The sequence below is a fragment of the Tachyglossus aculeatus genome, chromosome 24 (genome assembly GCF_015852505.1).
Source record: "Tachyglossus aculeatus isolate mTacAcu1 chromosome 24, mTacAcu1.pri, whole genome shotgun sequence".
NCBI classification, from domain to species: Eukaryota; Metazoa; Chordata; class Mammalia; order Monotremata; family Tachyglossidae; genus Tachyglossus; species Tachyglossus aculeatus.
The window spans coordinates 6,997,648-7,021,886 of NC_052089.1; the positions used below are offsets into that span (position 1 = coordinate 6,997,648).

At 44.0% G+C, this 24,239-nt stretch overlaps 1 protein-coding gene across 1 annotated transcript in view; it reads right to left on the reverse strand.

The window, feature by feature from the left end:
* NECTIN3 (nectin cell adhesion molecule 3) overlaps positions 1–24,239 on the reverse strand; it is a 110,901-nt gene that overhangs the window by 72,631 nt on the left and 14,031 nt on the right. The window contains exon 3 of the mRNA XM_038766140.1: positions 115–223. Within this exon, the coding sequence (XP_038622068.1) occupies positions 115–223 (109 nt within the window). The remainder of the gene's footprint in view (positions 1–114; positions 224–24,239) is intronic.

The window sequence follows — 24,239 nt, forward strand, 5'->3', positions numbered from 1 at the left end:
CTGGCAATCCCATTGCCAGAGGCTAGTTTTCATGCTCTGCTAGCTGGGAAAGGGCTAGTTTTTCTCAGCTGGACATTTGTCTGAACAATGTGGGAGGAATGTTGGGCATTTTACATCTTGCTTTTGGAAGCTCTGGCTAACTTTGACCAGCTTGAAGTGCATAGTCTCCTGAACTACTTGGGCAAGCATTGACAGAACCAACTTAAAGTGATTATCAGGCACTCTGAAAGCCGTGTGGACCAATGGATCGGACACAGTTCTGGAAGAACGAAGGACCTGGGTTCTAATCCCGGCTCCGCCGCTTGTCTGCCGTGTGACCTCGCGCAAGTCACTTCACCTCTCTGTGCCTCAGTTACCTCGTCTGTAAGATGGGACGTGAACTTTGTCCAATCTGATTAATGAGGAAAGGAAGGCTTAGTCAGGGAAGATCTCTTGGAGGGGATGTGCCTTCAATAAGTCTTTGAAGGAGTGGAGAGGAATTGTCGATTTGAGGAGGGAGGGCATTCCAGACCAGAGGCCGGATGTGGGAGAGGGGACAGAGGGGAGACAGGCAAGATCGAGGAACAGTGAGAAGGTTAGCATTGGAAGAGTGAAGCGTGCCGGCTGGGTTGTAGGAAGAGAGTAGAAATGTGAAGTAGGAGGGGGCAAGATGAACGAGTGCTTTAAAGCCAATTGTGAGGAGTTTTTGTTCGATGCAGGGGTGGATGGGCTATTACTGGAGTTTTTTGAGGAAGGAGGAAACATATCCTGAACATTTTTGTAGAAAAATGGCCTGGGTAGCAGAGTGAATTATGCAGTGCAGTGGGGAGAGAAAGGAGGCTGGGAGGTCAGAAAGAAGGCTGATGCAGTGATTCAGTAATTATTAGCAGTTAGTACTACTGCTACTATTAATAATGATGATATTCGCTAAGCTCTTACTATGTGCCAAGCACCAAGATATGAGCACTAAGATATGAGAAGCAGCGTGGCTCAGTGGAAAGAGCCCGGGCTTTGGGGTCAGAGGTCATGGGTTCAAATCCCGGCTCTGCTAATTATCAGCTGTGTGACTTTGGGCAAGTCACTTCACTTCTCCGGGCCTCAGTTACCTCATCTGGAAAATGGGGATGAAGACTGTGAGCCCCCCGTGGGACATCCTGATCACTTTGTAACTTCCCCAGCGCTTAGAACAGTGCTTTGCACATAGTAAGCGCTTAATAAATGCCATTATTACTATTATTCTTACCAGGATAGACAAAGGATAATCAGTTCACACACAGTCCCTGTCCCACACGGGGCTCACAACCTGAGGGGGAGGGACAGCGGGTAACTTACCCCATTTTAAAGATGAAGAAACTGAGGCACAGGGAAGTTAAATGACTCTTCCAAGGTTACAAAAGCAGACGAGACAATCAGAGCTGCTACCATGATGGGCCCCTCAGAAAGGTTTCCTGTGCCACTTCTCTGCCAGGCTCAGCTGGCCACGTCAAGCGCTTGGGGACTCCCCAGCACCTACCTCCCCCCGCCACCCCCCGCCCACTACAGCACTTATGTCCATAATTTTATACTCTTGTTGCTTCCTCCTACTTGTAATTTATTTTAGAAACTGTGCTAAGCCCTGGAATAGAGACGATATAATCAGAGCAGAAACAGTCTCTGTTCCACACGGAGATGCAAACCTAAGAGGGAGGGAGAATACTCCGTTCATATAGATGAGGAAACTGAGGCCCAGGACTGCCTAGGCGCTAGGGTTGGCTGTTGGGAAGCAGCGTGGCTCAGTGGAAAGAGCCCGGGCTTTGGAGTCAGAGGTTACGGGTTCAAATGCCAGCTCTGCCGATTAATAATAATAATAATAATAATAATAATGGCATTTGTTAAGCGCTTACTATGTGCAGAGCACTGTTCTAAGCGCTGAGGGGGAATACAAGGTGATCAAGTTGTCCCACGTGGGGCTCACAGTCTTAATCCCCATTTTACTGATGAGGTAACTGAGGCTCAGAGAAGTTAAGTGACTTGCCGAAGGTCACACAGCAGACATGTGGCGGAATCGGGATTCGAACCCAGTTGTCAGCTGGGTGACTTTGGGCAAGTCACTTCACTTTTCTGTGCCTCAGTTGCCTCATTTGTAAAATAGGGATGAAGACTGTGAGCCCCCCGTGGGACAACCTGATCACCTTGTAACCTCTCCAGCGGTTAGAACAGCGCCTTGCACATAGTAAGCGCTTCATAAATGCCATCATTATTATTATTATTATCACCTGTCATGGAGTGGGTATCGTTGTGAGCAGGAAAAGCTTTGGTAGAGGTGAGGTTCCCTAGAGCAGGACTCCAGTGTAACCTCCCCAGTGCATAGAACAGTGCCTTGCACATAGTAAGCACTTCATAAATGCCATCATTATTATTACTATTATCACCTGTCATGGAGTGGGTATCAATGTGAGCAGGAAAAGCTTTGGGAAAGGTAGGGTTTCCTAGTGCAGGACTCCAGTGTAACCTCCCCAATGCTTAGAACAGTACATTGCGCATAGTAAGTGCTTTATAAATACCATCATTATTATTATTTGAAACCCAAAGCATGGGGTTCGGGCTGTCAAGACGCTCAATGCTCGTGTGGTTCTAAACATTCTGTGGAAATAGATTGTAAGCTCCTCCACTAGACTGTAAGCTCCTTGAAGGCAGGGATCGTGTCTACCACTTTTAATGTTCTGTACTCTCTCAAGCGCTTGGTCCAATGCTCTGCACACCGTTTGCGCCATTGATTGAATTTTGAAAGAGCCGCCCGTGCCATCTAAAAATACAACACCGAAAGAGGGCTTAATTTCAGTCAGAGCAAAGGGTTTAAATACTGCCTTTCCCTTGTCCTCTCGCTGCTTTTAGTTCGAAGGAAGGTAGGATCATAACACAGCAGTAATCCATGAAGTAAGTGTGCAGAATGGGAAGGTGTGATCTGTGTCTTCCAGGAGTTTATGCTCTAATTCGGGATTTCAGAAACAGCCCTGGCTCCAGAACTAAGAGATCTGGAAAAGGTTCAGAGGAGATTCTCCAAACTGAAGTTTAATAATAATAATAATGTTGGTATTAGTTAAGCACTTACTGTGTGCCGGGCACTGTTTTAAGCACTAGGGTAAATACAAGGTAATCAGGTTGTCCCACGTGGGGCTCACAGTATTAATCCCCATTTTACAGATGAAGGAACTGAGGCACAGAGGAGTTACGTGACTTGCCCAAAGTCACATAGCTGACATGTGAGGGAGCCGGGATTAGAACCCATGACCTCTGACTCCCAAGCTGGGGCACTTACTGCTTTGTTCACTAGGCACTTAGGAAGTAGAGAAAAAAGGAGTGATGCCCACAAGGAGCTTACACTGTAAGAAAAGCAATGAGGAACCATATTATTATTATTATTATTAATCATATTTATTAAGCTCTTACTGTGTGCAAAAGACTGCACTAAGAGCTTGGGAGAGTAAAATATAAAATCAGACACATACCCTGCCCACAAAGAGCTCACATTGTAGAGGGAGAGACAGACGTTGTTATGCTCTATTTATTTTACTTGTACATATTTACTATTCTATTTATTTTGTTAATGATGTGCATATAGCTATAATTCTATTTGTCCTGGCAATTTTGACACCTGTCTACATGTTTTGTTTGTTATATTTATTATTCATATATTATTTATTTATTTATTATATGATTATATTATTTATACATATATATATAAATATTTACATATTTATATATATTTATTTTACTTGTACATATTTACTATTCTATTTATTTTGTTAATGATGTGCATATAGCTATAATTCTATTTGTCCTGGCAATTTTGACATCTGCCTACATGTTTTGTTTTGTTGTCTGTCTCCTCCTTGGAGAAGCAGTGTGGCTCAGTGGAAAGAGCCCGGGCTTTGGAGTCAGAGGTCATGGGTTCAAATCCCGGCTCCGCCAATTGTCAGCTGTGTGACTTTGGGCAAGTCACTTCACTTCTCTGTGCCTCAGTTACCTCATCTGTACAATGGGGATGAAGACTGTGAGTCCCCCGTGGGACAACCTGATCACCTTGTAACCTCCCCAGCGCTTAGAACAGTGCTTTGCACATAGTAAGTGCTTAACAAATGCCATCATTATTATTATTATAATTAGACCGTGAGCCTGTAGTTAGGTAGGGACCGTCTCTATATGTTGCCGACTTGTACTTCCCAAGCGCTTAGTACAGTGCTCTGCACACAGTAAGTGCTCAATGAATACGATTGAATGAATGAATAAATGGATAAATAAATAAATAAATTACAGATATATACATAGACTATATCTGATCCTCTTTGACCTGTTCTCCCTCCTACTTAGACTGTGAGCGCCTAGCAAGACATGCTCTTTTTGTATCTACCCCAGCGCTAGGTACAATGTTTGGCATTTAAAAAATACCACAATTATTAGTATTATTATTACCCACGGTTCGGGTGTACTTTTAACTCCTCTTCCTGCGCCTTCCTGAGCCTGAGCCCACTGTTGGGTAGGGACCATCTCTATATGTTGCAAACTTGTACTTCCCAAGCGCTTAGTACAGTGCTCTGTACACAGTAAGCACTCAATAAATACGATTGAATGAATGAATGAATGAATGAATGAATGAGCCTTTTGGTCCTTCCTGCTTTTCCTTTCCTTTTCTCCCTCCTGCTGCCTCATTTTCAGTTCGATGTATTAGTCGCGTAAGCAGTTTTCTGTGTTTAAAGTTCCCTCTGCCCAACATTTTCAGATCTTTGAAGGAAAGGTGCTCTCTATAAATCCACCAGATAAATAATTCATACGTAAATGAACCGAAATTATCCGGCCCGGAGAAAGCTCGAGAAGAGTGATGATTTGTTTTCCATCTTCACTGAGACTTGGATAAGAAGAAATAGGCTAGATGGATTTGGATTAGATATGATAGATGCATTGTACCATTAGATTCGCTATGAAGGGAACCTAAAGGAAGTTGGCTGGGCAAAGTTCCTCGGGAAATGTCTGAGGGAAGCAGTGGCACTCTCCCAAGTGCTGAGTCCACGAGAGTGTAAGCTCACCGTGGGCAGGGAATGTCTCCACTATCTCTGATGTGTTCTCCCAAGCGCTTAGTACAGTGCCCTGCATGTAGTAAGCACTCAATAAATGCCATTGATTAATTGACTGACATTGATTTGCGGTTCAATCCCTCATGGGGATGAGGAGACAGAATGTTGTGATTTCTCAGTGACTTTTCTGGTCTTATGTCTTCGATCTATTAAAATAAGAACAGTATCTACCTGGTCTGAGAAGCAGCGTGACCTAATAGAAACACCGAATGAATGAGAAACAGTGTGACCTAATAGAAACACCACAGGAATGGGAGTCAGCGGACCTGGGTTCTAATTCATTCTTTCTTTCAATCGAACTTATCGAGCGCTTACTGTGTACAGAGAACTGTACTAAGTGCTTGGGAGAGCACAATATAACAACAGACAGACACATCCCTGCCTCACAATCTAGAGTGGGAGGGAGACAGAGATTAATATGAGCAATAAATTGATAAATAAATTACAGATATATGGTCATATATAGTACTATGGTTTCAGAAAAGAGGGAGAGTGTGAACCAAACTGGACTCGGAGAGGAAGTTAGGCCAGGAATCCATTGAGCCACTTATCAGCCAAATGATTCCCTGATACTCAAATTTCTGTACTGACTTTCCACCTCCGACAACCTGTGATGTCGGTAGTTCGCCACTTACAGTGCACCTTGCTAGATTCATGCAGCTGCAAAATGGAATTGAAATTTTTCTTGTCAGTTTTCATTTCTCTGGTCCCACATTCCTCTTCGGGGATACTCTTCCGTGATTAAAGAAAAAGTACCAATTTTTTTTTTTAGTGGAATTTATTAAGGACTTACTATGTGCCAAGCCCCAGATAAGGAAGCAGCGTGGCTCAGTGGAAAGAGCCGGGGCTTTGGAGTCAGAGCTCATGGGTTCAAATCCCGGCTCTGCCAATTGTCAGCTGTGGGACTTTGGGTAAGTCACTGTGCCTCAGTGACCTCCTCTGGAAAATGGGGATTAAGACTGTGAGCCCTCCGAGGGACAACCTGATCACCTTGTAACCTCCCCAGCGCTTAGAACAGTGCTTTGCACATAGTAAGCGCTTAATAAATGCCATTATTATTATTAGGAGCTGGTGATGATACAACATCAGCAGGTCTGTCACAGTTCTTATCCCACGTGGGGCTCACACTCTGAGTAGGAGGGAGAACAGGTATTAAATCTCCATTTTACAGATGAGGAAACAGAGACACAGAGAAGTCGAGCCAATCCATCAAACAATGACTCTCCCCACCTTCAAAGCCTTACTGAAGGCTCCTCTCCTCCAAGAGGCCTTCCCAAATTAAGCCCCACGTCTCCTCATCTCCCACTCCCTTCTGCGGCGCCCTGACTTGCTCCCTTTTCTCTCCCTCCCTCCCAGCCCCATAGCAATTATGTACACAGCAGTAATTTTCTTTATTTGTATTGATGTCTGTCTCCCCGCTTCTAGACTGTCAGCTCGTTGAGGGCAGGGAATGTGACAGTTTATTATTGTATCATGCTCTCACAAGCTCTTAGTGCAGTGCTCTGCCCACGGTAAGTGCTCAACAAACATCGTTGATTGATTGATCATTCTGGGATCTTGCGCGATCTTGTCTGAAGTAAGTCTTTTCTATAGGTTTGGGTTGTAAACAACCCGTCAGCTGTGCGCTTTGCTCTTTTTATTTATTTTACAGTTCACAACGCAGATGTGGTTTAAATCTGGCAGAATACAAATCATTCGGGAAATGCTTTTGAAGGTACATTGTAACAAAATACCCGTAGAGCAGGAAAACACACGTTAAGTCACATTTAAGCCGGGACAGAGTGAGAATCGGGGCCATCCCGCCAGGTAATAATGTTGAGTTGTGAAGGACACAAAAGCCCAGATTGAAATAATCAAAGGCTTTGTTTCGTGAGACATTTTAGAGTAAGCTAATGTGGTGGTTTTGTTTCTCCTGTGCCTGGTATATTGACATGAACAAAATTTTTATTTTTAAATTGAAATGAAGACCAACTCTACATTCCTTTAAAACTTTTAAATCCAAACTACAGACTCCACGGGGTTCTAAGTCACAATCTCTTAACCCCCAGTCAATCAGTGGTATTTATTGAGCGCTCTGTGCAGAGCACTGTACTAAACGCTTGAGAGAGTACAATACAACAAGATCCACAGACACGTTCCTGCCCATAATGAGCTTACAGCCTAGAGAGGGGGACAGACATTAAAATAAATCCATAAGCAATTTATAATACATGATTTCAAGGTATGTATAAAATTCAGATCTTTCTTGGTAAAAAAAGAAAGAAAAAAGAAAAAAGAAAAAAGATCTTTCCTGGTAAAAAAAAACAAACAGTTTTTCCAGAATTGCATTTTCTGAGGCTGCCAAGTCTTTTGGTCTAAAATAACTGGCGATAATTAGCAATTGAGAAGGCCCAGCCGATTTGTCTGTGTTATGATAACACAGGTTGCCATTGTGTTGGAATGTCAAGGAGACCTCATAGACTTCCACAGGAATAAATGCCCGTTATAATCTCCTTCCAATGTGCTTTGCTCAGAACTCTTTTGACTTCCATTGTCATGACTATGAAGGTGGTTAGTTTCTAGCCAAGGTCCTAGCTTCACTACCTACTGGGATCTTCAGACAACAACAAAAAAACCCCCTATTTCTTAGTACCTTCTGGCGGCTAAGGTAGTTTCCTTTTTGTCTTTCGAGTGGTTGGGTAACGAGGCTTTGCACAATTAAGGCCTGCTACTCCCGAGCTAACTATGGTTCAGTGGGAGATTGAGTGATCCTTACACTCTATTTTATAAAAGAATCGGAGAAACAGAAAGTGTGCATAAATCGAGCCCCCCACTTCCTCCTCAGTCCAAACCTAGATCCAGTAATAAGTTCCTCTGAACCGAAAAACAGCCTGGTATCCATTCAGAGGTAAGAATTCCCAAGTGCTTTGATTCCAAAGTGATAAAATGTTGACAAATAGCCGAACAGTGAAGTATTATTCATTTTCAAAAGAGATTTTTTTTATATAGGGATTTAGAGATGCAACATTTTTTTAAAATCTTTTGTGTCTATAGCTTTAGTTACCATATATTAAGCAGAGAAGCAACATGGCTCTGTAGAAAGAGCCCGGGCTTGAGAGTCAGAGGTCATGGGTTCTAATCCCGGCTCTGCCTCTTGCCAGCTTTGTGACTTTGGGCAAGTCACTTCACTTCTCTGTGCCTCAGTTACCTCATCTGGAAAATGGGGATTAAGACTGTGAGCCCCAAGTGGGACAATCTGATCCCCCCCCCCAGCGCTTAGAATGGTGCTTCACACATAGTAAGCGCTTAACAAATACCACCATTATTATTATTAAGCTATCTGTACTATCTGTATCTGTTCACTTCCCTTTTATGGTACTTGTTAAGGGCTTCCTAGGTTCCAATCAATCAATCAGTGGTATTCATTAAGGCCTTACTGTGTGCAGTGCACTGTATTAAGCGCTTGGGAGAGTATACTACAACAGAGTCGGTAGACACATTCCCTGCCCACAGTGAGCTTACAGCGTTACTTAGCGCTGGGGTAGATACAAGATAATCTGGCTGGACAAAGTCCCTATCCCACATGGGGTTCACAATCTGAATCCACTTGTCTTCCCCATTAGAAGTTCCTCAAGGGGTAGGAATCGATCAATTGACGATACTTACGGAGCACTTATTGTGTGCAGAGCACCATACTAAGAACTTAACCACGTCTTTCGTTTCCACCGAATGTTTCCCAATTACCCTGTGAAGCCGTCTTAATCCCTGGGCACTCATTCTCGCACCACGTCCATAACAGACAGTCAATAAATGTTGTTCGTGTTGAAGCTGATGATCGATGGATGCGTCTTTGAAGGCCTAAGGAAGCTAGAGAATTGGACTGGATGCTAATATGGCGGGGGTGGCTATGAAGCGTGGAAGATATGGTCCTTTCTCTCGATGCGTACACTCTGTTCACAACGAGAAACACTGTGACCCAGTGGTTAGATTGTGGGCTCTGCCACTTATCTGCTGTGTGACCTTGGACAAGTCACTTCACTTCTCTTTGCCTCGGTTCCCTCTTCTATAAAATGGTCATCAAGACTGTGAGCCCCACGTGGGACTTGGACCCCGTCTAAACTAACTAGCCTGTAACCCCAAGCTTAGGACAGTGTCTGACACCTAGTAAGCATTTCACAAATACCACTCAAAAAACATAAAGTAAATGCCATTAGAAAAAAAGCAAACTCCTCTCACAGTTGGGGTCTTCTTCAGTCATATTTAAATGTTCCCCTATTTTCTTGAGAATTGACGCAAGCCTTTTTAAATCCCCCAGTTTTAGCTGATGTTAGCAAAGTCCCAACACCTTCATCTGTTTCAGCATCTTGCCAGGATGTATTGGATAGTTGAAGTTCAGTGAGGTCAGATAAGGACAGCGAGCCCTCTGAATGAGATGTAATGATCTCACTGACAGCTGTGTCATCCATTTTTTTTTAAATGGTATTTGTTAAGTGTTTACTACATGCCAGGCACTGTATTACGTTCTGGGGTAGAGACAAGCTAATCAGGTTGGACACAGTCCATGTCCCTCATGGAGCTCACAATCTTAATCCCCGCTTTTCAGATGAGGTAACTGAGGCACAGAGAAGTTAAGTGAGTGGCCAAGTCACCCAGGAGACAGGCGGCGGAGTCAGGATTAGAACCCAGGTCCTCTGACTCCAGAGCCCTTACTCTTTCCACTAGGCCATGCTGCTTCTCAATTTCTAAATTGCATCGCTTTTCCCGTTCAACAATTTCCCTAGATTCTGCTGAAGGGCCTTTTAAAATGCCTTGAAAACTGGACACAGAAGTTGGGCAGCGGCCTAGTGATGGAGGCGGAATTAGAACCCAGGTCTTTCCCCTTAGCTAGATTGTACAGCACTTATGTGTACATCTGTGATCTAGCGGTTTCAAAGTCTGTCTCCCCTTCTAGACCGTAAACTCGTCGTGGGGAGGGAGTGTGTCTACCAACTCTGTTATACTGAGGTCTCCCAAACAGTACAGTGCGCTGCTCACAGTAAACGTTCACTACATATCATTAATTGATTGATGGATGGATTATAAAGTCCTCAAGGACTGGGATGGTTGTGTCCTGGGGTGAGTGTAACCTGAGAGATACTAGACCCCCATTACTAAGGGTGGCATCTGTTTCCAGGAGACGGTTGATAATGCTCTGCATTGCATAATCAATCAATGGTATTTACTCTAATACAGCACTCTAAAAAACACTTGGGAGAGTACAACAGAGTTGATAGGCACATACCCTGCCCACAATGAGCCTACAATCTAGAAGGGGAGACAGACATTAATATAAATCAGTAATTAATAATATACAATTTATAGACCTGTACATAAGTGCTGTGGGGTGAATACCAGATGCCCAAAGTTCACAGATCCAAATGCAGCCACAGAGCCAAGTGCAATGCTCTCGTCACCAAATCGGATTGCTTGCTTGTTTGATTGATTGATTATAGAAATGAAACTCCCAAGCAGTCAGAGCCAGATTTGTAACTGCCCAGTGCTCTATCTAGGAGCTTCTTCATTTGCAGTGTTTTAATAAATTAGGGGTGTCCACTTGAATTAGAATTTTAATTATAGTACCGTATTCCTGAGCAGATACTGTGATCGCCAACTCTTATTTGGGAAATTCTCAAATCTGATTCCTCACAGCCTAGAAACCTTTGAAAGAACGATTTAACGGTAGGCTCTGTCGGGCTGCAGGTTTTTTTGTTTTTTTACAGTATTTGTTAAACGTTTACTATGTACTTGACACTAATCAGCTTGGACACAGTCCTAGTTCCACATGGGGCTCGCAGTCTTAATCCCCATTGTACAGTTGAGACTCGGAGAAGTAAAGTGACTTTCCCAAGGCCACACAGCAGACAGGTGACGGAGCCGGGATTAGAACCCAGGTCTTTCCAACTCCCTGGTCTTACCACTAAGAAAGATTGCTTCTCCATTCCCAGGAGTCCTGATTCAAGGTGTAAATTTTGTCTTAGAGCTTCCCACTTATCAAGCTATGAATTCCCAACGGTTCTCAGAACATTGAACCCCAGAAGTCAGGGGCTGAAGACAATGAGAGGAGAAGAGGGGAGGGAGAAGAGGATGATGATGTTAATACTATATAATACAAAATACAATCATTAATATTATTATTGTAGTATTTGTTAAGCGCTTACTTTGTGCCAGACACTCTACTAACCTCTAGGGTTGATACAAGGTAACCGGAATGGACACAGTCTCTATCCCACATTGGGCTCACAGTCTTAATCCCCATTTTACAGATGAGGTAACTGAGGCACAGAGGAGTAAGGTGACTTCATCATCAACAAAGGTACTTATTGGGTGCTTACTGCGTGGGAACGTAAAACAGGGTTCCCTGACCAAAGCAAGCTTACAGTCTAGAGGGGGAGACAGACAGTAATATAAATAATTTAGCCGTTAACTATTAGAGTAGGGAATCTCGAAAGGTAAGAAGGGGGAAGAGAACTTGTTTCAGTATCTAAACTGAGAGTATGAAATAATGTAAATGGATAACCGAAGTTGTGAAAAGGAAAATGAAATTAAGAAGTCATTTCACGACCCATTTTCTGCTTGCAGTACACGCAAACTCATCTCACCGCCCACATGCAGATAGAAAATTAAGGAATAAGAGACCCACATGGAAGGTCTAATAATATTCATTTTCTAGCAAATGTTTTATTATAGTAGGACTGGGTAGTCATTGAAGAGTCTAGAAAATGGGGTTAGATTTTAAAAGTTCACTGTTACCAGCCCAGGTCTGCAGACCTCCATAATAATAATAATACTAATGACGAAAACGATAAAGATAATAATGATAATTGTGGTATTTGCTAAGCCTTGACTATGCGTCAACTGCTGTACTGAACCCCAGATTAGATCCAATACTATCAACTCCAGCCCCACAGCACTTTCACCATTTCCTTCTTCTCTGCCTCTTCCCTTTTTCATAATTTAGTTTGTCTGTCTCCCCTGTAACTGAAACTGTAAGCTCCTTGTGGACCAGAAGCATATAATAATAATAATGATGGCATTTATTAAGCGCTTACTATGTGCAAAGCACTGTCTACTGACACTATTGTATTGTGCTCTCCCATGGACTTAGTACAGTGCTCTACACATTGCAATTGCTCAATAAATAACACCGATTGATCGATTGACGGGTCCGTAGCCGGAATAACCCAACCCCACCCAGCCTCACCCATTGACGGTCTTCTAATCGACTCTTTTGTTTTCTCTCATTTGTTTCTATAAACATTATCATAGTAATAGTAGTATTTGTTCAGTGCTTACAATGTGCCAAGCACTGTACTAAGCGCTGGGGGGAATACAAGCAAATCAGGTTGGACAAAGTCCCCGTCCCACGTGGGGCTCACAGTCTCAATCCTCATTTTACAGATGAGACACTTCTGAGGTCCAGAGAAGTGAAGTGACTTTCCCAAGGTCACATAGCAGACAAATGGAAGAACTGGATTATAACTCATAACCTTAATAATAACAATAATGGCATTTATTAAGCGCTTACTATGTGCAAAGCACTGCTCTAAGCACTGGGGAGGTTACAAGGTGATCAGGTTGTCCCACAGGGGGCTCGCAGTCTTAATCCCCATTTTACAGATGAGGTAACTGAGGCCCAGAGAAGTTAAGTGACTTGCCCAAAGTCACACAGCTGACAATTGGCAGAGCCGGGATTTGAACCCATGACCTCTGACTCCAAAGCCTGGGCTCTTTTCCACTGAGCCACGCTGCTTCTCTAACCTTCTCTAATCTTCTGACTCACAGGCTGGGGCTCTATCCACTAGGCCATACTACTGGCCTAGCCCTGGCCTAGTAAAAAAGCCCGGGCTTGGGAGTCAGAGGTCATGGGTTCAAATTCCGGCTCCACCAATCGTCAGCTGTGTGACCCTGGGAAAGTCACTTAGCTTCTCTGTGCCTCAGTTCCCTCATCTGTAAAATGGGGATTAAGACTGTGAGCCCCCTGTGGGACAACCTGATCACCTTGTATCTCCCTCCAGCATTTAGAACAGTGCTTTGCACATAGTAAGCGCTTAACAAAATGCCATCATTATTATTAGTATTAGTATTCATTCATTCATCCAATCGTATTTATTGAGCACTTACTGTGTGCAGAGCACTGTACTAAGCACTTGGGAAGTACAAGTTTGCAACATATAGAGATGGTCCCTACCCAACAGCAGAAGTACAGTGCCAAACACGTGAAGAGCACCGTACTAAGCACTTGGGAGAATATACTGTAACAGAATTGGTCTGTTATATTGCTATGTTGTACTCTCCCAAGTGTTTAGTACAGTGCTCTGCTCATGCTAGGTACTTCATAAATGTGATTGACTGATTGACACATCCCCTGATGACAAAGGGATTATGGTCCAGAATCTACAGTCACTGTGGGCGGGGAATAGGTTTACCAACTCTGTTGTAGTATACTCTCCCAAGCATTTAGTACAGTGCTCTGTACACAGTAAACGGTTAATCAATGCCATGGTGATGATGATGATGATATGTGTCGAATGTTGATCTCGGCACTGAGATAGATGAAGGTTCATTAGATCGGACCCAGGCCCTCTCCCACACAGGGCCCCATTCCAAGGGAGAGGAAAACTAGGATTTGAACCCCCATTTTACAGGTGAGAAAATTGAGGCATTGAGAAGTTAAGGCCTCCAGGAGGCCTCCCCAGACTGAGCCTCCCCTTTTCTCTGCTCCTCCTCCCCTCCTCATCACCCCACTCCCTCCCTCTGCTCTATCTCTCTTCCTTGCCCCACGGCACTTGTGTATAAATGTACATATTTATTATTTTATTATTCTATATATTTCATTAATGATGTGTATATATCTATAATTCTGTTTATTTATATTGACGTTGTTGATGTCTGTCTCCCCCTTCTAGACTGCGAGCCTGTTGTTGGGTAGGGATTGTCTCTATTTGTTGCCGAATTGTACTTTCCAAGTGCTTACTGCACACAGTAAGCGCTCAATAAGTAAGTGCAGAGAAGCAGTGTGGCTCAGTAGAAAGAGTCCGGGCTTTGGAGTCAGAGCTCACGGGTTCAAATCCCGGCTCCACCACTCGTCAGCCGTGTGACTTTGGGCAAGCCACTTCACTTCTCTGGGCCTCAGTGACCACATTTGTAAAATGGGGATTAAGACTGTGAGCCCCCCGTGGGGCAACCTGATCACCTTGTAACTTCCCCAGCGCTTAGAACAGTGCTTTCAACATAGTAAGCGCTTAAAAAATGCCATTATAAATAAAAAATAAATACGATTGAGTGAATGAATGAACGTTAAGCATCTTGCCCTAGGTCTCAAGGCAGGTAAATGGCAGAGCCAGACTGGGCCCTCAATCAATCAATCATATTTATTGAGCACTTACTGTGTGCAGAGCACTGTATTAAGCACTCAGGAAGTACAAGTTGGCAACATATAGAGACGGTCCCTACCCAACAGTGGGCTCACAGTCTAGAAGGCTCTCAGTGGGCTTTGGGCTTGAATTATGACTTCTCTGCAAAGATCCCCTGGAGAATCCAGCTCTCCCGACTTCCAGCCCTCAGCACTTTTCACTAATCGCTGCTGGAGTGTCTGTGGGAGTGTGTATTTTGAGGTGAGGGGGGAGAGAGGATTCTCCACTGGCCAGAGCGCAACGGAGGACCTGCCCAAATCTGAAGGCCTTGCTTTAAGTTCGTAGTGGGTAAACACCCTTCCAACTCTGATTCCCAGCTCCGCTCCCAGCGGGAATGCCGGCTTGGTTGTCCAGGTCGGGTTTCAGCGCCGGGGCCTCAGTCGCAAGGCCGAAACACGCCCCGGAAAATTCCATCAGAATCCCTTTGCATTAAGACTTTCATATTTACGAGGCTGCGGCCTCTGCTCAAGTCAAAGCTTCTTTTTAATCGTGAATCATTTGCCCAACTTTACCGCCCGGCCATAAAAGGAGTCCCTGGGTAAAGGCGAGGAGCTTCAGAGGAGCTGATGGGAGAACAGGTGTCCGACTTAGTGTGCTCTGCTGTGAGCCTCAAGGCTGAACACCCAAACACACCCAAACACACTCTTTCCCTTCCTTGAGGGCAGAATGATGATAATAGTAACGATAATCACGGTACTTGCTAAGCGCTTACTATGTGCCGGGCACTGTGCGAAGCGCTGGGGTGGATACAAACAAATCGTGTTGGACGCAGCGCTCACGGTCTCAATCCCCGTTTGACAGTCGAGGTAACTGAGGCGCAGAGAAGTGAAGCGACTTGCCCAAGGTCACACAGCCGACGAGCGGCGGAGCCGGGATTAGAAACCAGATCTTCCGATTCCCAAGCTCGGGCTCTAGCCGCTATGCCATGCAGCTTCTCGGTGGCAGTTTTCAGGCCTGTCGGCAGGCAAGATGAGGCCTCTTGAGCTGCTCATATTCCTCCAACAGGGAGGAAGACGGAGGCTGGTCTGGGAAGGATTGAGCCCCTTCTTCCCACCACTCACCTGCCAGAGGCATTCTGAAGCTTAATGAACAAATGCCTGTAGAGTGATTTGAGACGCTTGGATGAAAGACTTTAGGAGAGGCCCAAGGTGTTACTGCTTGAAAATGTTTAATGAGAAATTTTAAGCTACATTTAACTGTGACTTTTATTTGACACGCAGTGACAAAGAAACATAGGAAGCCGATCATTAGGACTGCCACTCTAACATTCCTCGGTTGCTCTGGGGGTTTAACGTAGAGTTTTAAAAACTCAAAAGAGGTTTCTAGAAAGGGCTGTTTTCCAGACCCTGGCTTCCCTGAGGAGAAATGGAGGAACTCTTCAAAATGAAGATGCCCCTGTCAGTCCCCTGCTCCGTGCCTGCATCTGAGGGGGGGCCAGACTGCTTGCAAAATCCCCTTCCTGCCCTTCTTTGGTCTGAACACTTGAGACCAGCGGAGAGGGGTTGTATGAAATCCTGGTTCCTTTCTGACTCCCTGAAGGCCGCTGAATCAGTTAATTAATCAGTGAAATTTATTGAGGGTGGTCTTTGGGCAAATACAATGTGATCGAGTTGGTAGACATGATCCCTGCCCTCAAGATGCTTACAATCAAAAGGCCAGCGTGGCTCAGTGGAAGTCAGAGGTCATGGATTCATATCCCAGCTCTGCCAATTGTCAGCTGTGTGACTTTAGGCAAGTCACTTCACTTCTCTGGGCCTCAGTTACCTCATCTGTAAAATGGGGATGAAGACTGTGAGCCCCTCAAGGGACAACCTGATCGCCTTGTAACCTCCCCAGTGCTTAGAATAGTGCTTTGCACATAGTAAGCACTTAATAGATGTCATCAACATCAAAAGGCCATGAGGATTTTCCCAGGGTCCCAGGAGGCTAGTTTGGCCCTGCATTTTGGGGTAGCCATGCTGGGGGTCTGGGAGAACACAGATGGGGTGAATTTAATAACTATCATATTTGTTAAGTGATTACTATGTTCCAAGCATGTTCTAAGGGCTAAGGAAGATCTGAGTTGATCAGATTGGACAGAGTTCTTGCCCCATATAAGGCTCACAGTCTGAATCCCATTTTACAGATGAGGGAACTTAGGCACAGAATAGTTAAGTGACTTGCTTAAGGTCACACAGCAGACAAGCGGCGGAGCAGGAATTAGAACCCAGGTCCTTCTCACACAGCAGACAAGCGGCGGGGCCGGAATTAGAACCCAGGTCCTACTGATACTCAGGCCAGAGCTCTAACCCACTGGGCCCTGCTGCTTCTCTGTACTCCCCTCAATCCAACCTTTTGATCATTTCCTGCTTCTGACAAAGCTCTCTTCACCCTGCCAAACCTTCAGATCCATTCACAAGCCCTCTAAACTAGTCACTCAGTAGCAGGAATCCTGAGCTCATTATAGATTTTGTAAAAACAGTTGGTTTTATGCCTTTTCATAAAGGCAGGTTCAAGAGCACATCGACAGGGACAAATGCACAAGCGTTGTTTATAATGCGCTGCAGTTTCTAATTACCACCGGTCGAAGATTCTGCTACAAGTGAACTGTCTCCTTCTGACGGGCCCCACAGGGCTGAACGTTTCTGCTCCAAACTAGATGGTTTCCTGGAAATGATCTCAACCCTTGCCACGTTAGGCTATCCGAATCATTCCCAGCCCTTTAATGTCCCCTTCAAATAGGAAAAGGCCTTTTGGCTTCTCTTGGTGTTACAAAAAAAACCAAATATATAAAATATATTATATATAACATATATAATATATTATAAAATCTATAATACATATATTTTTGCTGGGTAACTCATCCACACTGATATAGGACTTCCAGGACAGGGAAAGAAATATAACACAATGAAACCAAATACTTCACGCTTTGTTTCTAAAAGAGAATGGTTTTCATTTTTTTTATCCTCTGTGGTAGGTCCGGGGACTGTGGGTGAAATGGCAAGAATAATTGAGGAAAATGGTGGTGGGTTCTCAAAAGCAGAAAAACATCTTTTCTTCTATATAAATAACCATCACCTTTCTCCGACAGTCCCTACTGAACACTCACAGAGGAGAGATTTATATTCGTGGAATGTGATGGGCAAAGCCTTATCTCTCTTTCTCCATACGCTGAGCCGTTCCAAGCGCTTTAGTAGTAGATACGGGGCTATAAACACTGTGCACGCAAACATATAAAGCCCATTTTCTGTATCTGTCTTGGATGAATGAGGGTATTCTCAGATTTCCCTTATGTAGGAGCCGACATAGAAAGCGTATAACACACAAAGCGAAGTTCGGTGCCGGGCCATTGAAATCCGAGTAGTTTTTGTTAATGGAGTTGAAATGCACATTGCTGGCGGAGAATGAATTCCTCAGGAAGGTCAACCCTGGGAGGAAGAGGATTGGAAAGAGGAGTAGTGTACACGAAAGGAAGCAGAGTGGCCTAGTGGGAAGAACCCGAGGCTGGGAGGGAGAGATCCTGGGTTCGAAACCCCACTCTGTCCCTTGTCTGCTGTGTGACCTTGGACAAGTCAGTTAACTTCTCTCCTCCAAGAGGCTTTTCCTCATCTCCCACTCCCTTCTGCGTCTCCCTGATGTGCTTCCTCTGCTCTTCCCGCCTCTCCCAGCCCCACAGCAATTATGGATATATCCGTAACTTTATTCATTTGTATCGATGTCTGTTCATTTATATTGATGTCTGTGTCCCTCGCTCTCGACTGTGAGCTCGTTGTGGGCAGGGATTGTCACTCGTTATCATTGCATTGTACTTTCCCAAGCTGCCAGTGCTCTGCAAAAAGTAGCGCTTAATAAATACGATTGAATAAATAAATGAATGAATGGCACAAAATTAGCATTTAACAAATAGTTAATAGTTAATAATTAATTAATAGTTAATATTAGTTAACTAAAATTAAAATTCATTAATATTATAATTAATAGTTAATAATAGTTAATAGTTAACAAACAATTAATGCCTCCTTTGACTTTTCGTCTCTAGACTATAAGCTGACTATGGGCAGGGAACTTGTCTACCAACTTGTACTTCCCAAGCGCTTAGTACAGTGCTCTGCACACAGTAAGTGCTCAATAAATATGATTGAATGAATGAATGAACTCTGTTACATTGTACTCTCCCAAGCGCTTACTACAATGCTCTGCACACAGTAAGCACCCAATGAATATGATTGATTTCTTGAGGGCCTGGAAAATCCCATATGGGATTGTTTCCTTAATCCCATATTTTCAAACATGACGTGAAAAGTACGCACCAGGGAGGAGAGAATATTCGAAGCCCCCCAGCCCATTTTCCTATTTTATTGGGAAAATAATAATAATAATAATAATAATTGTGACATTTGTTAAGTGCTTACTATGTGCCAGGCACTATACTAAGTTACTAGAAAATCAGGTCGGACATAGTCCCTGTCCCACGTGGGGCTCACAGTCTCAGTCCCCATTTTACAGATGAAGGAACCGAGGCCCAGAGAAGTGAAGTGACTTGCCCGAGATCACACAGCAGACAAGGGGCAGAGCTGGGATTAGAACCCATGACCTTCTGATTCTCAGGCCTGTGCTATCCCCATCCTTGCCAGGCATTGTACTAAACGCTGGGGTGGATACAAGCAAATCAGTTTGGACACGGTCCCTGTCCCCCATGGGACTCACAGTCTCTGAGGAGACGAGGAGTCACCTTGGGGTGTGTTTGTGTGTGTGTGTGTTTGTGTGTCTGTGTGTCTGTGTGTTGGACCAGAGGAATTTTTTCCGAATACTAGCTAGTGAACAATGCACTTCTACGACTCCAGATTCATTGCTGTCACCCTCATATCTGTGTCTCTCACCACGCAAAACAGCCTCGAAACTGGCGGGGCTGGGGGGGTGTCCATGGCTTGGAGTGACAGGATGTGAGATCAATCAATCAATCATCAATCAATCATATTAATTGAGTGCTTACTGGGGGCAGATCTCCGTACTAAGCACTTGGGAGAACACAATATACAGCTGGACAATACAGAGAATCTGGAGCAGTGGGGTCTTATAAATAATAATAATAATGATGGTATTTGTTAAGTGCTTACTATGTGCAAAGCACTGTTCTGAAGTGGCTTTGTCTGAACCTCTGACTCACCAGGAAATCCTGGGCTAAATTCTTGAGACTGCAGATTTTCTGTCATTTCAAGATTGTCTTGACAAGAAGACAAGTGGCTAGAGCACGGGCCTCGGAGTCAGAGGATCTGGGTTCTAATCCCGGCTCCACCACTTTCTGGCTCCGTTGTGTCGCTGCCAATGATATGTAATGATTGTGGTATTTGTTAAGCATTTACTATGTGTCAGGCACTGTACTAAATGCTGGGGTGGCTACACGTAAATCAGGTTGGACACAGTTTCATGTGGAGCTCACAGTCTCAATCCCCATTTTCTCGATGAGGTAACTGAGGCCCAGAGAAGTGAAGTGACTTGCCCGAGGTCACACAACAGTTAAGTGGCAGAGCCGGGATTAGAACCCATGACCTCCTGGTGCCCAGGCCCGTGCTCTATCCACTTCATCATGCTGCTAAGGAGGAGCAGTGCAAATTAATAGAAAGAGTACAGTCCCATGTGTCAGAGGACCTGAGTTCTAATCACAGGTCCGCCATTCACCAGCTGTGGGACCCAGGGTGAGTCACCCTATTTCTCTGGGCATCCGATCCTTCTCCCGTAAAATGTGGTTTCGGTATCTATCCTCCCTCCCCTTTAGGCTGTGAGCCCCATGTAGGGCAGTCACTGGGTCTGACCTGCTAAACTTTTATCCAGCCTTGGGCTTAGTGCATTGTTTGGTACACATAAGCACTTAATGAGTCCTATTATTCATCAAGAGAAAAAAAATAATGGCATTTATTAAGCCCTTACTATGTGCAAAGCACTGTTCTAAGCGCTGGGGAGGTTACAAGTTGATCAGGTTGTCCCTCGTGGGGCTCACAGTCAATCCCCATTGTACAGATGAGGTAACTGAAGCACAGAGAAGTGAAGTGACTTGCCCAAAGTCACACAGCTGACAAGTGGCGGAGTCGGGATTTGAACCCATGACCTCTGACTCCAAAGCCCGGGCTCTTTCCACTAAGCTAAGCTGCTCCTCTGCAGGCTGTAGAACAGGCTGGGACGTAAAGAGCTTGGAACCAAAAACAAGGAAGCATACAGTTCTCAAAACCCTCGGTTAGGCAACTTTCAAATTGAAACAAAGATGGATAAGCCAGCTGGCTGCAAAGTGGGAAAGCATATTGCCATCCTGAAGCAGAAAATGCCTGTGGGGCAGTTCATTCATTCATTCAATCGTATTTATTGAGCGCTTACTGTGTGCAGAGCACTGTACTAAGCGCTTGGGAAGTCCAAGTTGGCGATGTATAGAGACGGTCCCTACCCAACAGTGGGCTCACAGTCTAGAAGGGGGAGACAAAGAACAAAACAAAACATATTAACAAAATAAAATAAATAGAATAAATATGCACAAATAAACTAAATAGAGTAATAAATTCGTACATATATACATATGTACAGGTGCTGTGGGGAGGGTCAGTCATTTCAGTCAATCAGTGGAGCTCCTTCCTTCTCCTTAAGCGTGGTTTAGTGGGTTCTAATCCCAGCTCCACCAACTGTCTGCTGTGTGACCTTGGACAAATCACTTCACTTCTCTGGGCCGCAGTGACCTCATCTGTAAAATGGGGACTAAAATCAATCAATCAATCAATCAATCATATTTATTGAGCACTTATTTTGGGCAGAGCACTGTACTAAGCGCTTGGGAAGTACAAGTTGGCAACATATAGAGATGGTCCCTATCCAACAGTGGGCTCACAGTCTAAAAGGGGGAGACAGAGAACAAAACCAAACATACTAACAAAATAAAATAAATAGAATAGATAAGTACAAGTAAAATAAGTAAATAAATAGAGTAATAAATATGTACAAACATATATACATATATACAGGTGCTGTGGGAAAGGGAAGGAGGTAAAATGGGGGGATGGAAAGGGGGGCGAAGGGGAGAGGAAGGAAGGGGCTCAGTCTGGGAACTGTGAGCCCCATGTGGGATAGGGGTTGTGTTCAACCCAATTTGCTAGTATTCACTCCAGTGCTTAGTACAGTGCCTGTAAGCGCTTTGCTAAGCGCTTACTATGTGCCGAGCACTGTTCTAAGCACTGGATAGTGTCTGTCTCCCCTGCTAGACTGTAGGCTTCTGGTGGGCACAGGTAATATCCTACTAACTCAATTGTTCTCATCCAGAGTAAGCGCACAATCAATAAAAATACAAATCACCATCGTCATCGTATCTGTGGTATTTGTTATGCACTTTATACTAAGCTTTGGGCAAATACAGTATCATAAATCATCAATCGGCGGTATTTACCGAGCATTTATTATGTGCGGAGAACTCTGCGCTAAGCTGTCAATTGTATTTATTGAGTGCTTACTGTGTGTGCAGAGCACTGCACTAAACATTTGGGGCATTTCAATGCAGCATGGTATAATGGATGTCAGAAGGTCATGGGTTCTAATCCTGGCTCCACCCCTTTTTTTAGTGGCATTTATTAAGCGCTTACTATGTGCAAAGCACTGTTCCACTTGCCTCCTGTGTGACCTTGGGCGAGTAACTTAACTTCTCTGTGCCTCAGTTACCTCATCTGAAAATTGGGGATTGAGACTGTGAGCCCCATATGGGACAGGGACTGTGTCTAGTCCAATTTGCTTGTATCCATCCCTGCACTTAGTACAGTGCCTGGAATGTAGAAAGCAATTAACAAACACCATAATTATTATCATTACAATGCAGCAGATTTGGTAGACATATTCCTTGCCCACAGTGAGCTTACTGTCTAGCAGGAGAGACATGCATTAATATAAATAAATCACTTATAATGTAGAATTTTAAGGTACGTACATCATTATACACAGGTGCTTTGCATACACTAAGTGCTCAGTAAATATAATTGAATGAATATGTATACAACAAGTATCAGTGAGTCAGGGCTAGAATCCAAATCTCCTGATTTCTCGAGCCACAATCTTTCCACCGGATCAACAGCAGGGCAAATTTGCGATAAGAGCAAAGCACACGTCCTCTGCCCACAAGAAGTTTGCAATCTAATGGACACCCCAGTGACCCAACTTGGTGACTGGAGATCCGTGCAGCTGGAGAGAAGAGAATAGCTAGCCTGTTTGAGAGGAGCACAGGGGAAGAAGTCGGGTGAAAGTGAGCAAAGATGAAAGAAAATTCTAAAAATACGGGCTGGAGAGATTAGGATGGAATCAATCTCTTTGTTCTCTCCTCCAATCTAATAACAATAACATTTGCGGTAATTTGTCAAGCGCTTACTATGCTTGGGAGAGTCCAATAAAGTTGGTAGTCCGGATCCCTGCCCTCAAGGAGCTTACAATGCTGATGGTATTTGTTAAGTGCTTACTATGTGTCAAGCACTGGGATAGATTTAAGATAATCGGGTTAGACACAGTCCCTGTCCCACATGGGGCTCACAGTCTAAGTAGGAGGAGAACAGATACTGAATCCCCATTTTACAGATGAACTGAGAGACACAGAGAAGTGACTTGCCCAAGGTCACACAGCAGTCAGTTGGCAGACTCGAAGGCCAGTGATCTTTCCACAGTAATAATAATAACAATAAGGATGATGGTATTTGTTAAGTGCTTACTCCGTGCCAAGTGCTGGAGGAGATATAAGGTAATCAGGTTGCCCCACGTGGGACTCACACTCTTAATCCCCATTTTACAGATGAGGTAACTGAGGACCAGAGAAGCTAAGTGACTTGCCCAAAGTCATGGGATTAGAACCCACGACTCCTGGGCTTAGAACCCACGACTCCCCCTCCTCCCCCTCTCCCCGCCTTACCTCCTTCCCCTCCCCACAGCACTTGTATATATGTTTATATGTTTGTACGTATTTATTACTCTATTTATTAATTTATTTTATTTGTACATGTGTATTCTATTTATTTTATTTTATTAATCTGTTTTGTTTTGTTCTCTGTCTCCCCCTTTTAGACTGTGAGCCCATTGTTGGGTAGGGACTGTCTCTATATGTTGCCAACTTGTACTTCCCAAGTGCTTAGTACAGTGCTCTGCACACAGTAAGCGCTCAATAAATACGATTGAATGAATGAATGATTTCTGACTCCCAAACCTTGCTCTTTCCACTGAGCCATGCTGCTTGCTAAGCATATCTTTTTGGTCCCTGACAATCAATCAATCAACCAATCAGTAGAATTTATGGTGTGCTTACTGAATGCAGCGCACTATATATAAGCGCTTAGTACAGTGCTCTGCACATAGTAAGCGCTCAATAAATACGATTGATTGATGCAGCGCACTATACTAAGCACTTGGGAGGGCACAATGGATTTAGTTGACAAATGTTGGGTAGGGACCGTCTCTATATGTTGCCAACTTGTACTTCCCAAGAGCTTAGTACAGTGCTCTGCACACAAAAAGTGCTCAATAAATACGATTGAATGAACACACTCATCCCAACCTCCTTTCATGGACTCCATCCTACTGACTTGGGGCTGGCAGGCAGTTGCTGCAGTGAATAATAATGACAATAATAGTAATAACAAAAACAATGATAATAAAACTGCTGTGCTTTTCTGTACCAAGCACTGTGCTGGGGTAACAATAATAATAATAATAATAATAATAATAATAATAA